At 43.8% G+C, this 14,134-nt stretch overlaps 1 protein-coding gene across 2 annotated transcripts in view; it reads right to left on the bottom strand.

Annotated features, from left to right (window-relative positions):
- RABL3 (RAB, member of RAS oncogene family like 3) overlaps nucleotides 1-14,134 on the bottom strand; it is a 37,051-nt gene that overhangs the window by 3,230 nt on the left and 19,687 nt on the right. Inside the window, exons 6-9 of one of the 2 annotated variants that reach the window (XR_006575869.1) lie at nucleotides 12,474-12,545; nucleotides 9,557-9,595; nucleotides 5,653-5,821; nucleotides 4,161-4,276 (exon numbers count right to left, since the gene is read on the bottom strand). Coding sequence is in view for 1 of the 2 variants with exons in the window: in XM_045001091.1 (XP_044857026.1) it covers nucleotides 5,756-5,821; nucleotides 9,557-9,595; nucleotides 12,474-12,545 (177 nt within the window). In the remaining variant the exon portion in view is untranslated. Of the gene's footprint in view, nucleotides 1-4,160; nucleotides 4,277-4,976; nucleotides 5,822-9,556; nucleotides 9,596-12,473; nucleotides 12,546-14,134 lie in introns of those variants that run through there. The other variant, XM_045001091.1, reaches the window with a different exon arrangement.

Genomic DNA, 14,134 nt, shown 5'->3' with positions numbered 1-14,134 from the left:
AAAGGTGTATTCCACCCCCATGCTGCACCTGCCAACTGGGTAATGCTGCCTGGAGGGGTTGGGGTTTCATTCCTGACCCACGTTGGTAATGTTCTGTTACTGGGTTGCCTTGTCCGACAGCAAAAGGGCCTGTCAATGAGATGGAGAAGCCAGACTCCTTTCATGCAGTGTGTTTTCAGTGAGGTGTGTGTGTGTGAATGCTATTTTAGCTCAGCCTGCAATTTGCTCGTGTGGGATCCCTGACTAAAAACAGAGACGTTAGAAGACCAGACTGAGTACAGTTCAGAAAGTGCAAAGAGAGCTCAGTGGAAAATGGCCATCAACCACTGGAGGAGAATTAGATTAGGAGTGAGACCTGGTGATGCCCAAAGCTTGTCTAATTTATCTTCTCTGTTCCCATGCAGCTCCTCTCTGCACTTTCTTTCAGAGAAACTATTATTAGACCCAAACAAAACCAATGTTAAACTGGTGTTAAGGTTCAGATACATAGCAGTAATTGAAGGTAAACTACCTAATAGGGCTGCTGCAATTATCCCCAAACTAAGCATTATAAACTCAGGAAATTTGCAGTTAAGCTTAAATTTAAAATAAATCCAACCAGGCTAAGGTATGGAAATGCATCCAAACAACCTTAACGCTGCCCCATTTTGACATTATCAGAGGAAATAAAAATCCAATGGGTCTTTAAAAATCAATTTAATCTAACAAAACAAAAACTAACATGCTTTAATCATAACCATATCCATTTCCATGGACTAAAGAGCAGAGTTAAGGTTTCTGCTAAAAGAGAAACTTCAGTGACTAAGAACAAGGAAAAATGACTGTTAATCCAAAATGTATATATTCTAATATAGCCTGTGCACACAATTTCAGTGCATTTTAACAATATGGAAGTTTGAAGAGTCTGTGACAGTGCAGATTTAAGGGTGTGTTGGTGCTTCACTGCCTACTTTAGACTAACTAAATATAATGGAAACATCATCCTCTTAGCAACCCCTCACTCCCCTTGTTTTTTTATCAAGTTTAATAATAAAAAGTAAAATAATAAAAATAGCATCAATGTAATTCCCATGTACTCAAAGCAGTGTACAGGATAAAGTGGTTCATCTTACATCCCTCTGGGATATGTTTTATTCATTTTAAAGATGGGAAACCTGAGGCTGAGAAGTGAAGTGATTTGGTTTAAGTCACACAGGGAGTCAATGATAGGGCTGGAAGCAGCTTTATATTTCATCCAACTGCTTGAAATAAGCTAATAATCCAAGCATACAGCTAAATGCAGTATTCAATAGTAGACAGAAATAGTCTGGGTTCAGTTCTCATGGCTCGGGGTAGATGAGCCAGACCTGATGCAGCGAAGGGACCTGGAGGCAGAGCTGGGGCACACTCTAACCCCAAATCACCAATACCCTCCCGCTCAGCCCTGCTCAGGTAGCCACCTCTTTCCTTGCCTCTCCACTTCCTATCCCCTCTTACGTCCACATCTTCCCTATTCCCCACCACTTTCCCCCAGACACATCTCTTCCCCTCTAATTTCCCCTTCCTCTGTACCAGTTTCTCTCCACCTCCAACTCCTAGTCCCCTGTACCCATTCCTCTATTCCCACTCATCTTCCCCACCAGTCTCTTGCCTTCCCCCTCCCATTTCCCCCATCTTCTGTGCCCCTCTCCCCACTTACAATCCCTATGAACCTGCTTCTTCCCTATTTCCCCTCTCTTTCCCCATCTCCTCTCCACCTGCACCCATCTCCCCCATCCTGGTTGGGTTAAACTCAGTATTGAGGGTCTTGAATGAGGTAACACTCCTATGGGAGTGGGGGGTGGTCCAGACAGTGCAAGTGCCTGAGAGGGCCCATCACAGAGGTTCTTAGGAGCTCTGGGCAAGGAGGCCCCTGGCCCCTGCACCCTGACTAGAAAGTATCGTAACTGCTGATCCCGCTGATGCATTGAATCCACAGGGTTCTTTCCCATCTGCAGTGTGAATCCACTTTGAAGAAGTGGCTTCTCAGGCTGAGGCTGCTCTTGTGTCAAGTACAAATATAGGCTCGTCTACATGGGCTTGTCCTAAATAGAACCAAGCCACCTCGCTTCATGCTTACGGTGGTTGAGTTGGAGTGAGCCTGCAGCAGCCGTGCCCAGCCTAGGGCTTGTTTTTGGGATAGTAACATCCATGTAACATACTTTACTCTAAACTGCTGTATGAACTCTCAACCTTAATTCCAGTTGAATAGTCCACAAATACTACAATGCCTAATCATGCTGGGGAAGTTTGAGGAGTCTTGTTATTCTGGAACAGATTAATAGGGGCAAATAACTCAAGTCCAACAGTAGGTGCTAGATTTCTTACAGGACCCATTTCCAATTAATATTTAAACTAATTAACACATTAACTTGTAAGTGCTGTGATTCTGGGGAGGATACACTGTATTTTTTCAATTAACCATCCTCCTACAAGAAAGCCATCAGCTATCCAAAGATCCCTTTCTGACTAATAATTTTAACAATCTTCATTTTGCAGAGTAGCCCCTCTCACTGTGAACCTAGTTTAAATGAGAAATCCTGCCCTCAAATGCTCCATGTAAACAGAAAGTCAAGTTCTAACAGCCTCCATTCTGAACCATTACATCTCTTCCTAAGCAGTGGACAGTCTGAAAAGGTTTGAGACCTCGTTCAGACAATGGAATCCCCAGTCCTGTTGTGGGTTGGCCCCTTTGTGATGTTGCTCTGGCCACTTGCCAATGAGGGTCCCGTGAGCTGTGCTACCTTTAAGCAGGCACCATACGCAGAGGGTGTAGGGAGTGGTCACACTGAGCTAGCTCACAGCTACTGAGGAATCCATCCCTTTAGCAGCTGCCATCTTTTACTCTAGAATCTAAGACTTAATTATAAAAAAAACCCACCAACCAACCCAACTCTCTAGCTAGTAAGAAACCTTCCAAATGTGCAGCAAGTGTAAACCAACATAGTGATGGCTCCCTTAATCTGCAGATAGACCTGATGTTTCAGGCTGAGAGGTGTAAATCTCAACTGGCTGCTGACATCAAAGCCTAACAATAACTAAGCCTACTTAACTATTTATAAAAACACAACAGAAAGGAGAGGGATGATCACAGTGTGATAATCTGTAATCTGGGAATGTCTTGTTTTGGTGTGATGAGCGGGCAGCCCTTTGGCGGCGGGCGGAGCTTCGGAGAGTTCCATAACTAGTTTTCCCCCAATCTGAGCCCTGGTTGCAGGCAGAACTTGTTACTACTACTTGCAGCAGTAATTTATCTGCTATCAGATGCAACAGAAAGTGGCTCCCACCAGCCCACAACACCTCAAACACTGTGGATCCCAGTTGCTGTAGAGGGATTTCCACAGGGTGAGAGAGAAAGTAAGGCACAGAGCAGGCGCCTAACCCGCTTGTCCCCTTCTGCAGGTTTTTGCTCCTTTCTGCTCACAGAAGAAGTGGGGAGCATTTCAGCCTAATTAATCCTCAGATCATCTTGTGAAGAATGACCATCATCTTAAAGGTGAGGAAACAGAGACAGACAGGTGATGTGACTTTCTCAAGACTTGCAAGGGAGGTGGGAACAGAAACTAAAACTCCTGACTTCCAGTTTTGTGCTCTAACCACTCAATCATACTCCTTCCCTACATTGCTCCTGCAACTTGATTTATACATAAGGAATAGATGCATGAAGTTTGCCATTCCCAATCAGACCACTGGTTTATCAACTGGAAAGGAGCCACAACCCCTGGGAACAGAAGTAAAACTGCTGAGCCATCCTTGCTGAGAAAAAGGCTGGTACATCAGCAGGGCACAAAGCTTTTGCTTAGGGACTCCCATCTTGTCACTCTTAAATGTGATATTGAGAGGCTAAATTTGGAATCTATTGTGTGCTCTCTTCATAATCAAACCTATGGTTTCACTGAACATACCACAACTAATTCAGGGACTTCAGTGATTCATTTTAGAAGACAACAGTCTCACGGTTAAAAGCTCAGATCTGTAAATTAGGATTCCTGGAGTTTATTCCTGACCCTGTAGTGTGACTTGGGAAAAAATCACTCAGATTCTCATTTTCAAAGGTGCCCCAATGGCACTTCTGCAGCTGTCTCTAACAGAGCACCCAAAACTGGAAGATCTTAAAAACTTTAGTCTCAGTGTCTTGGTACCTGTTTCCCTGGCTGTAAAATATGGATATTGATTCTCACTGAACCTCACCCAGATGCTTGGTGGCTTAGTTCATTCAGGTTTGTAAAATGTTCTTGAGTCTCTTTGGTGGAAGGTGCTAGAGAGAGGGAAAGTAGAAAGTGTTCATATTTTTACTCTTCATAAGTTAGGTCTGGTGATCCGATCTGTCATTCCTGCTTTGTTAGCAATAGGCAGCACTCAGTTACTCCCAGTCAACAGCCAGAGAAGAGCTGCATGCAGATGTAACGTGGAGTCTGCAGAACTCAGCCTACTGTCAATTTCACACCAATATTTTACTTTCTTCTACTATCATTTATTATTAATTTGTATTTATATTTAACACTAGTTCTTAGTCAGCCTCTAGCCCAGGCTAAACCATTATAAGGTTACTGTGAGGGAGAGGAAAGGAAAGCCGTTAATACTAGAGCTTTGGGATGCCCATTTAATTACCGCAAACACTTTTTCTTTTCTCCCAATACAAAAAAACCCCCATATTATATTTAAGAGTACAGAACCTGCTGTAATAGGTCAGACCAGTGGTTCATTTTGTCTAGTGTCTTATCTCCAGCAACGGCTAATGCTTCAGAGGAATTACTTTCCCATAAGAGAATTTTCTTTCTAACCCCCAAAACTTCATGGTTAGGTCCAACCCTTAAGCATAATGTTCTACCCACTCTATTCTAACTGTGGATGTTTTTATGATTTATATTTTGGTCTTATCCACTAAGCTTATGGTCTCAAACATAGATTGTCAGATTAAGTTCCACATGCACATTGTAAAAATAGACTTCCCTTCATGAATTTTAAGTTTCTTGCCTTTTAATGTAATTGAATGTCCCCTTGTTCTGGTATTATGAGAAAAAAATAAATAGGAATACCTGATCTACTTTCTCTGTACTCCCTAAACTACAAATACCAAACTAAACAGCAATATAAACACCGATCTCTCTTCATGGGGAATTGTTTTTCAGGCTTCTAATCATTTTCAGCACCTGTCTCTGAACAACCTCTATTTCTGTTATGCCCCTTTTGAGATGGGGTGACGCAGAACTGAGAGTTCCAGTTGAGGCCGTACCACTGATTTATATGATGGCTTTCTACTGTTTTCCATCCTATTTCTTATACAGTCTTATATTTTGCTTTATGTTAGTGTAAATGAGAAGCCTGTTCAGTGTTCCCTTTCTGCTAGTGGTAAAATTAGTGTAATTCACTGAAGAGTGTTCATAAATGTTCCACGATGGGGGAAAAAAGTTACACGTGCATGCTGTGAATGAGAATGTTTCCCACAGCAGCGTGGGAAACACTAAATTTACTGCACCAATTGAAAAAGATCCAGTATTTCCACAAGGTTCCTAAGCCTAGGAGAGAGTTTGGACCCCAAACCAGATTTGGGGGATTCTTCCTTGTGCCTTCATGAGCACTGGTAGCTTCCATAGTCCTGTTGGCCAAAGCAATTAATAAAATGTATTTTGCCTGGCATGAGGATCGTTGCCTTTAAGAGTCCAACAGGGATAGGAATGTTGCTGCAAATGGAGAGAACTCATCTTCCATTCAGTCTCTGGACAGTGAGCAGTGTTCAGTCATAATGAAGGCTCTTCAGTGTACCACCTCCAAATCTTTTTCTATCAGGAAAGCCAGGAATCTGTAGATATGGAAGATAAGTCACCATGTCAGAACCAGCAAGAATTCCTTCCAGGCCGCATTAACATTCATGTTACCAAGTTGACAACATTACCTCCTTCCCATCCCAATCTTCCTTGCAAGTCAGGACAGACCAAGTGCTTCAGCATGCTCTTAAGATGTGCCATCTTTTGAATGAAATATAAAAGTGAGGTCCTGACCACTTGCCTTATAGATCTTCTGGGGCTTTATGTAAGACTTGCAGTGTGAGCACTATTGTCCTAGCCAACTTCCAACTTGGTTTATTACATTGTTCCTTGCTAAATCCTTCTGCAATTTCAATTGTATACAGGAGACTGTTTCCTTTTCTAAACTGTTGTACACCATTACTGTGCTGTACTAAACAGCTGCTGTGTTCTACCCCAGAGATGGCTGCAGTTTTGCAGTAATTGACATAACAGCCTTTATCAAGTTGTGAAGCTCTGCGAAATCCATCAGAATGAAAAAAGCTGCAGTAAGGTATCGGCATTCATTTTTCTGCTGCATATGTGCAGAAAGTACTTTTGCAGCTAGTGCTTACACTGTGAGAATCAGTGATTACAAAGAAAGTCTATTCAAAACCACGACAGGCTTCCTTGCTTAATGGAATTTCAAACAGATTTACACTGCAGAGTGCCTACAAACACACACAATCCCACAACAGAAAGAGGTCCATGGTTCTTTAATCCTGTACTATGTAGCTGTACTCGTGGCAGCATCTCATGTGGCTGTCCAAGAGATTATGGTTTAGGAGTCAGCTCATTCCTCCGTTTACACATGGGCAGAGTTGAGGTGCTCACCCAACACGACATGCAGCCTTTCTCACTGCTCTGTCACAACAACCTCGGACAGTCAACCTACTGTATAAAAGCACCAATCAAGAAAAATATCAGAACTGGCCAAAAGCAGTACATCTGAAAACGGAGTGGGCGGCAAGGTAATTTAGACTTCACAATAAAACAGCCTGCTGGGGTTATACCCTACAATGGTAGACCGAAGCCTGGTCTACACTAGGGAATTAGGTCAGTATAATTAGTTTGCTCAGGGGTGTGAAAAATCCACACCCCTGAGCGACAGTTAAAGCGACCTATCTCCTATTATAGACAGCGCTAAGCTGACAGGAGAACTGTCCCATTGACCTAGCTACTGCTTCTTGGGGAGATGGATTACCTATGCCGATGGAAGAACCTCTCCTGTCGACATAGGCAGCATCTTCACTGAAGTGCTACTGCCACACAGCTGTAACAGTGCAGCTGTGCCACTGAACCATTCAAGTGTAGGCAAGCCCTGAGAAAGCCACAGATCTTAGCAGAAATGTCAATTCACTGGAGAAGTGTAAGACTTAGGGCCTTTCAACTCAAAGTGCTTCACAAACTTACAGTGATAGACAAAGTGGATGGATAGGGATTACTTTGCCCATCACTAAAATGCAGTCAGCTCTGGAGTGAAACTAGGCAACTCTATACAACAGTTAAGAATAGCATATCCAATTAAAACTACAATGGGAAGCCACAGAGGCAAAACGTAATTATTAGAGTTCAAATGTAGAAGCACCCCAGGGCTACAAATCAAACTTTTGTCAAAAGTGCTATGGGATCCTTAAAACTGAGGTCTACCTCACTTGTAGTTGTTATATCTCAACTAAAAGATAGCACGGCATCCCAGCACTACACTTGGGTGTTAGTCCACTATTGACTCAGAAGGCAGAATGCAGCAACCAGAATCAACAGCACATTTCCTAGAGCATCCTCTGTGTTCTGTGGAGGTTTCCCCACCAATGCCAGGTCGGTCTGACCACATTCTGAGATCTGACTGATGCTATGGCTGCAAGCTAAAGGCAAGATGCATATGCTGAGGCATGATTTAAAAAAACCCACAACATATGTTTAGGGTCTATTCTTCCATCCATGCTTAGGAGAGTTTTACCATGTAAATTCCTCAAAGCATGAGTGGGAAGAACAGATCCCACTGCAGAATACTATGAAGCCCATTTATTATATGTACAAGAAGCAGATCAAACACAACACTTGGGGGTGTACTGAAGCTCCTAAGTCCTTGTTGGGTTTGTTTCTCTACAATACGTATGTTGACTTGTTTAAGCTTCTGCGCTGTCAACAAGGGAGCAGATCAGAGTAGTTGGCAGTGGGTGTAATCTTTGGCCCTTGGCCATAAAGCACAGAAAGTTAATCCTCCGTTAGCCACTAAAACCTATCATACACAATAATGTAATCTTGCATCATGGCTTTAAAACAACAGACAAACCAAAACAGGCTCCTGCATTAAGCTATTATCTTCATGGAACAGAGAGTCTCTTTTACCAGAGGAAAAAAGCCTTTCAGGATTGAAATAGGAGAAAACAGATTTGGTTTAAAAAATTCAGATAAAAAATTCTCATGAAAAATTGAAATAATACACTTCCGGCTTTCATTTTCACTTTTTCTCCCTCCCTAAAAGGAAGAAAGCACTGTACAGTTTTTTAGTATACGTGTTTTTCTATGACGTTTGTTACTATAATATGCAACCATTTCACTAACATGAATGAATTAAACCTCACTATAATTCATAGGCGCCAACTCCATGGGTGCTCCGGGGCTGGAGCACCCATGGGAAAAATATGGTGGGTTGTCAGCACCCACCAGCAGCCCTGCTATCAGCTCCCCGCCACCCCCCGCACTCAGCGCCTCCTGCCCGCTGGCGGGCCCCACTGATCAATGCCTCCCCCTCCCTCCCAGCACCTATTGCCTGCTGCGGATCAGCTGTTTTGCGGCGTCAGGAGGCGCTGGTGGGATGGGGGGGGTGAGTGAGGGTGCAGCGCACTTGTGGGAGGGGGTGGAACTGGGTGAGGAAGAGGCAGGGCGGGAAGAAGGCAGGGCGGAGGTGGAGCATTGCGGGAAGGGGTGGAGTGGGGGCAGGGCCTGGGTGGAACCAGGGGGATTAGAAATTCAGTGTCTTTGCTACACTTCTCTGAGGTAGGTCAGTCCTGGGTTGTATTCCCAGCTCAGCCACTAGCCTACTAGGTGACAAGTCACTCTCATAGGTGCTTCAGTCTCCCCAGCTGTAAAATGGGGATAAGGATACTACCCTGCCTTGTAATCGACTGATAGAAAGTGCTATTTAAGAGCAAGGTATTATTATTCTCCCTCATTTTACAGATGGAAACACTGTGAGGCTCAGAAGGATGAAGTGACTTGTCCTAGGTGGGAGAGTCCAGGTCCCAGATTCTACTTAGTGCTTCCAAAACTTTTTTTTTATTAATTAGTTAAGCGTTCAGGGTCCAACTAAGCTGGTACCATCCTGGCACTTCTCTATTAGTTCCACCAGCTGCAGCAGAAATTATCATTACAAAATGTACATTGTTAGCCCAGGTTGTGAAGAAAACTTTTTGATTGTGATTCAAAATGGTGCCATGTGATTCTGTAGAAAACAGCCTGAAACAACAGCTCTGAGAGAGTTGCTAACTGAGCCCTCTTTCCTCTCAATTTCATCTGATTCCCAGTGGTGGCAATTTAAATGTCAATATTGTTAGTTATTTCACTGCTTATTTTATAGCCAAAACATCCAGATTGTGGGTAAAGCTTGTAAAAACTGGCACCATCTTTCCCATGCATCCAACTACCGATCATCACTAGCATTTGAACCACAATCTCCTATGTCAGGGCCCATATTTGTCAGCCAACAAAACCCACAGGTAGCATTGTAAAAAAAAAAGTCCACAGACCTGATTACCATCTCGTGACAAGTATCTCTTCTCTATGACCTGGGGGATGCAATGAGAGAAAGAATTTAGCTGGTGTGGCATATACATACCATCATAATGCGATTAACATTTTAAAGACATCAACAATTGGGATACTCCATTCTCAAAATGACAAATCCTGACTCCAGACTGCCTGTGCTGGAGGATGCTGTGGATGCAGTACCCTCACTACAAGGGGCAAGAAGCAGCAGCTCATATTGCTCTACTGCAAATCCCTATCCCCGCCCACTCCCTTAAAAAAAAAAATCCTGGCCAAATTCTGGCTCCCCATTGCCATCTCCATCCCCTCCCCAGGGAGCACTAAGTGCCTTGACCAAAGTATTCCCACTTCCAATTTGGCTATTTCCAGATTTACTTCTGACGTTTTTTCTCTGGGGAAGATAGGTGGGAAATAAAGCACTAAGTTTTATTCCCCCAGGTTTGTTTTAACCAGAAATAGCAGAGTTGGGCATCTACATTTAGCACTCACTTTAGTGCTAGACTGAAGAGACCATTATTAAATATTTGCTCTCCACGTAGGTACTTATAGACTGTAATCAAGTCACCCCTTAACCTTCTATTTGTTAAACTAACTAAATCAAGCTCCTTGAGTCTATTACTGTAAGACATGTTTTCGAATCCTTTAATCATTCTCATATCTCTCTGAACTCTCTCTATCCTTCTTTGATTGTGGACACCAAAACAGGACACAGTATTCCAGCAGTGGTTGCACCAGAGTGAAATTCAGAGATAAAATAATCTCTCAATTTTGAGATTCCTGCTTATGCACCCAAGGATTTGGCCACATCGTTGCACTGGGAGCTCATGTTCAGCTCTTTATCCACCATGACCCCAAATCTTTTTCAGAGTCACTGCTTCTCAGAACAGAATTCCCCTCCTGTAATTATGGCCCGCAATGTTCCCTCTAATTTTTTACATCCACGTGCAGAATAAATTTTACGTGCACCAATATGGAGGTGATGTGTGGCAGGGGTGGGGCCAAGGGGTTCAGAGTGTGGGAGGGGGCTCAAGCAGAGGGTTGGGTTACAGGGAAGTGAGGGCTCTGGCTGCAGGCTGTGAGGTGGGGCCGAGGATGAGGAGGTTGGGGTGCGGGAGGGGGCTCAGGGGTAGGACAGAGGATTGGGGTGCGGGGGTTGTGTGTGTCAGAGCTCTGGCTGGGGGGGTGTGCTCTGGGGTGAGGCTGGAGATGAGGTGTTTGGGGTGCAGGCTGCTGGGGCCCAGGGAGAGGCTCCTCTCCCTGGCTGCGGCAGCTCCAGGGCTGGAGCTGGGGGAGAAGCGCCTCTCCCCGCTCCAGTCTAGACCCTTGTGGCTACGCGCCTGCACGGCCCTTGATAGCCTGCTGTGCAACCGTGCAGATTAGAGGGAACTTAGGTGGCCTGTATTCGTAAATACAGGCCACCTAAATATTTAGGTGTTCCTAAATATTTACATTTAGCCCTCTAAAAATGTGTAGTGTTTGCTGGCACCCAGATTACCAAACCATCCAGATCATGATGTATCTGTGACCTACCGTCTTCGTTATTTACCACTCCCCAATTTTTGCTGCTTCTGCAGTGCTCCTGGCTCAAGGAGCAAAAGGCCAGAATCAGACATCAAATCCAAACTCCAGCCCCCACACTCATTCTGTTTCCATGGGTGAATTTCAAGAAGCAGGGATGATTAGTGGAGTAGAACTAGCTAGGAGTCAGGCATTGTGCAGTAGGGACCAACAGAACATTTCCCATTCACCGCTTAATTTTTTCATGTTTTGGGGTCCCCACATAACTCAGACCACAAAACTCAATAATGACTTACACAATCTCTGCTGTCAGAGTCTTCAGTCTCATCTAAAATGTGACTTAGTTAAGTTTAACTAACAAACTCTTTGGCAAGTCTGTAATGCAGACCAGTATTAGACTGAAAAGCTTTTCAGGGCAGGGACTGTCTTTGTTATATGTTACTCTTGGGGGGATTATATGACAAAAAATTAAAAATTCTACACACAATATTTTAAAATTCTGCAAATTTTATTTGTCAAGATAACACTACATAATCACACCCGTTTCAATTATTTTGGTAATTTATTTCAAAATACCATCACCAAGTATGTCTGTAACAATACAGACACACAAAAATTCACCCAAAAGTAGAGAGTTAAAGAAACCCCTATGACAACCCACTTCCTGTTTCTCTGCTCCCTCCCCACCAAAGCCCAGCCAGGGGGCCAGACACCCATAACTCTTCCCCCCTCCCCCGCCGCACAGAGCCCCAGCCCAGACACCTACCCCTCCTACCCCTCCGAGCCCAGGGATCCAGAGGGAGAAACAGCCTGATGCTCAGTCCCAGGTTTGTTTAGAGTTTCCTGTGCACTGCCGTCTCCTTCCCTTAGGGCACGCGGGGAAGTGAAGCTGCCAAAAACTATCTACTCTCTCCTTTCCCCCCACAGTGTTTTCTATGTGCAAGCTGGGCTCTGCCAGGTCCAGCAGCCCCTAGCGGTGGCCAGCAGCACTGCAGCCCATTTCTGTGGGGGAAAGGAAAATCTGTGCAAAAAACAATTTCTGCAAAATTCTGCATTGCACAGTGGTGCAGAATTCCCCCAGGAGTAATGTGTGTATATAGCACCTAGCACAACACCTAGCCCTGGTCCATGATAGGGCTCCAAAGTGCTATTGTAATACAAATAGCAAATAATAGTAATAAAATAAATAAATAATTTAAGGGAGATTAGTCTGAGAACCACCCAAAGCCATTTTCACTTGCAATTTCACACAGGATTTGAACCCAGCTCTCAAGAAGTGGCAAGTGAGAGCAGGAGCCCAACCATGCTGTTAGCTCTCAGTATACAGACAGGGTTAATTACATAAAACAAAAACGACAAATGTAATTGAATTTGCATCACCTTATCAAAAAACCTGCTGAGCTTGACAGCATTGGATGAGCCTGCAGCCAGATAGCGAGGATTGGTGCAGTCCTGGAACACACAAAAGACAACTCACAATTAGGAACCATGTAATACAACATGCTTTAAGGAGCAGGAAAGCTACTGAAAATAACCAGGTACTCAGCACAACTCTTCATCTTAAACAAAATGTTTTCTCTAGGTGCTTGATTTCCATAGAATGCAAGGACATGCAATGACAGGCCATATCAGTGTCACTTTAAGAACGGATAACCTAATAAGACGTGGCTTGGTTTTCAACCATTTACAACAGCTGAAATATTTGGTTTTGCTGCAGTTAGTCAACCAGCAGAGGGACTACAAGGAAATCAACAAGCCCTCTTCCCAGAAACATGCAGATATGACCACTGAAACAAACATGGCAAACCCATACTGACTTCTGTTCCAAACCCATTTGGAAGGACATTTTGTGGGGGGTGGGGGTGGCGAGAAGAGGAGATATCAGTGACTTCCAAATGGAAGAGGAAAAAACTGATTGGGAAATGATTAAAAATTAGAAGTTTCAGTCTTTTAAATAAGGTTCTACCCACAAGAGGTAGCTTCACCCCATTCCCAAAACTCTGTGTTAAAGGGAACTTTAGAAGACCCACTTCAAATGCAAAATCTAAACTAAGCTGTTTATAACAAGCAGCAGCCTAACATTTTTTAAAGGCACAAGAACAGAAACCGGAGGTCTGTTAATAGTACAGCAAGAGGTGCCCTCCACATCAGTGGTTCCCAACCACTAGCACTGGGGCATCAAGCTCTAACTCCTGGCACTCATGTCTCTCCTCCTTCCCTTTATGTTGAGCTGCTATACTAGGCCTCAGAGCACTACTGCTACCCACTTCCCATTTGACTGCATGTACTCCCATAACAAAACATGGACTCCTTGTTCAAGGGTTTAGGGCAGCTCAAGCTCATTTGCAAGTTGAAATACACACAACTGAATGGGTGGTTGTGGGCACAGCTGATGTCCTAGTCTGAAGTGGCCTGAGTAGGCCATGAACCATTTGTCTGCAAGCTATGCAGAATGATGTGGTTAGGGTAGCTCCTAGGATGTTGTGCTGAGGAACCAATCAGCTGATAATTCACAACAGCAGCAGCATTGTAAGATTATTATGAAAATATTGAGGGTACCTAGTAATCAGCAGAAACAAGGAGGCCTTCTTGTTGAGGAAGTCTATGGGAAAGACTTTTTCCTGGCAGTGGCTGCAACTTCCAGAAGGAACAATTTAATGGTAATGAGAACAGATCAATCTCAGACCAACTAATGATTTTTCCTCACATTAAAATGCAGAAATCATCAATGTGACTGGTGAGACAGAAATCCAGATTCCCTGTTTGTACCAGTACAATTGGAGTGCCTCTCACTATAAAGGAAGTCACTCTGGATGTTATCCTCTTCAAAACCCAAGAGGCACAGGGAAGCAAATACATCAGAGCAGCTTTCTATTCCATGTTAGAGAAGCAGGTCCTCAGTGCTAAATACAACAAAAATGATTCTTGATACTGATCAGCCACTAATGGGGTTGGGAAACCCACAAAGAAATAAATCAGCCAAAATTTCCTGTAGAGTCCTGAAGCATTAGCTTTGTAAACATGAACTAGAATTTGATACT

The sequence above is a fragment of the Mauremys mutica genome, chromosome 1, assembly GCF_020497125.1.
Source record: "Mauremys mutica isolate MM-2020 ecotype Southern chromosome 1, ASM2049712v1, whole genome shotgun sequence".
NCBI classification, from domain to species: Eukaryota; Metazoa; Chordata; order Testudines; family Geoemydidae; genus Mauremys; species Mauremys mutica.
The sequence above is the reverse complement of the archived record's forward strand: the minus strand, read 5'-3'. Positions and strand labels throughout refer to the sequence as shown.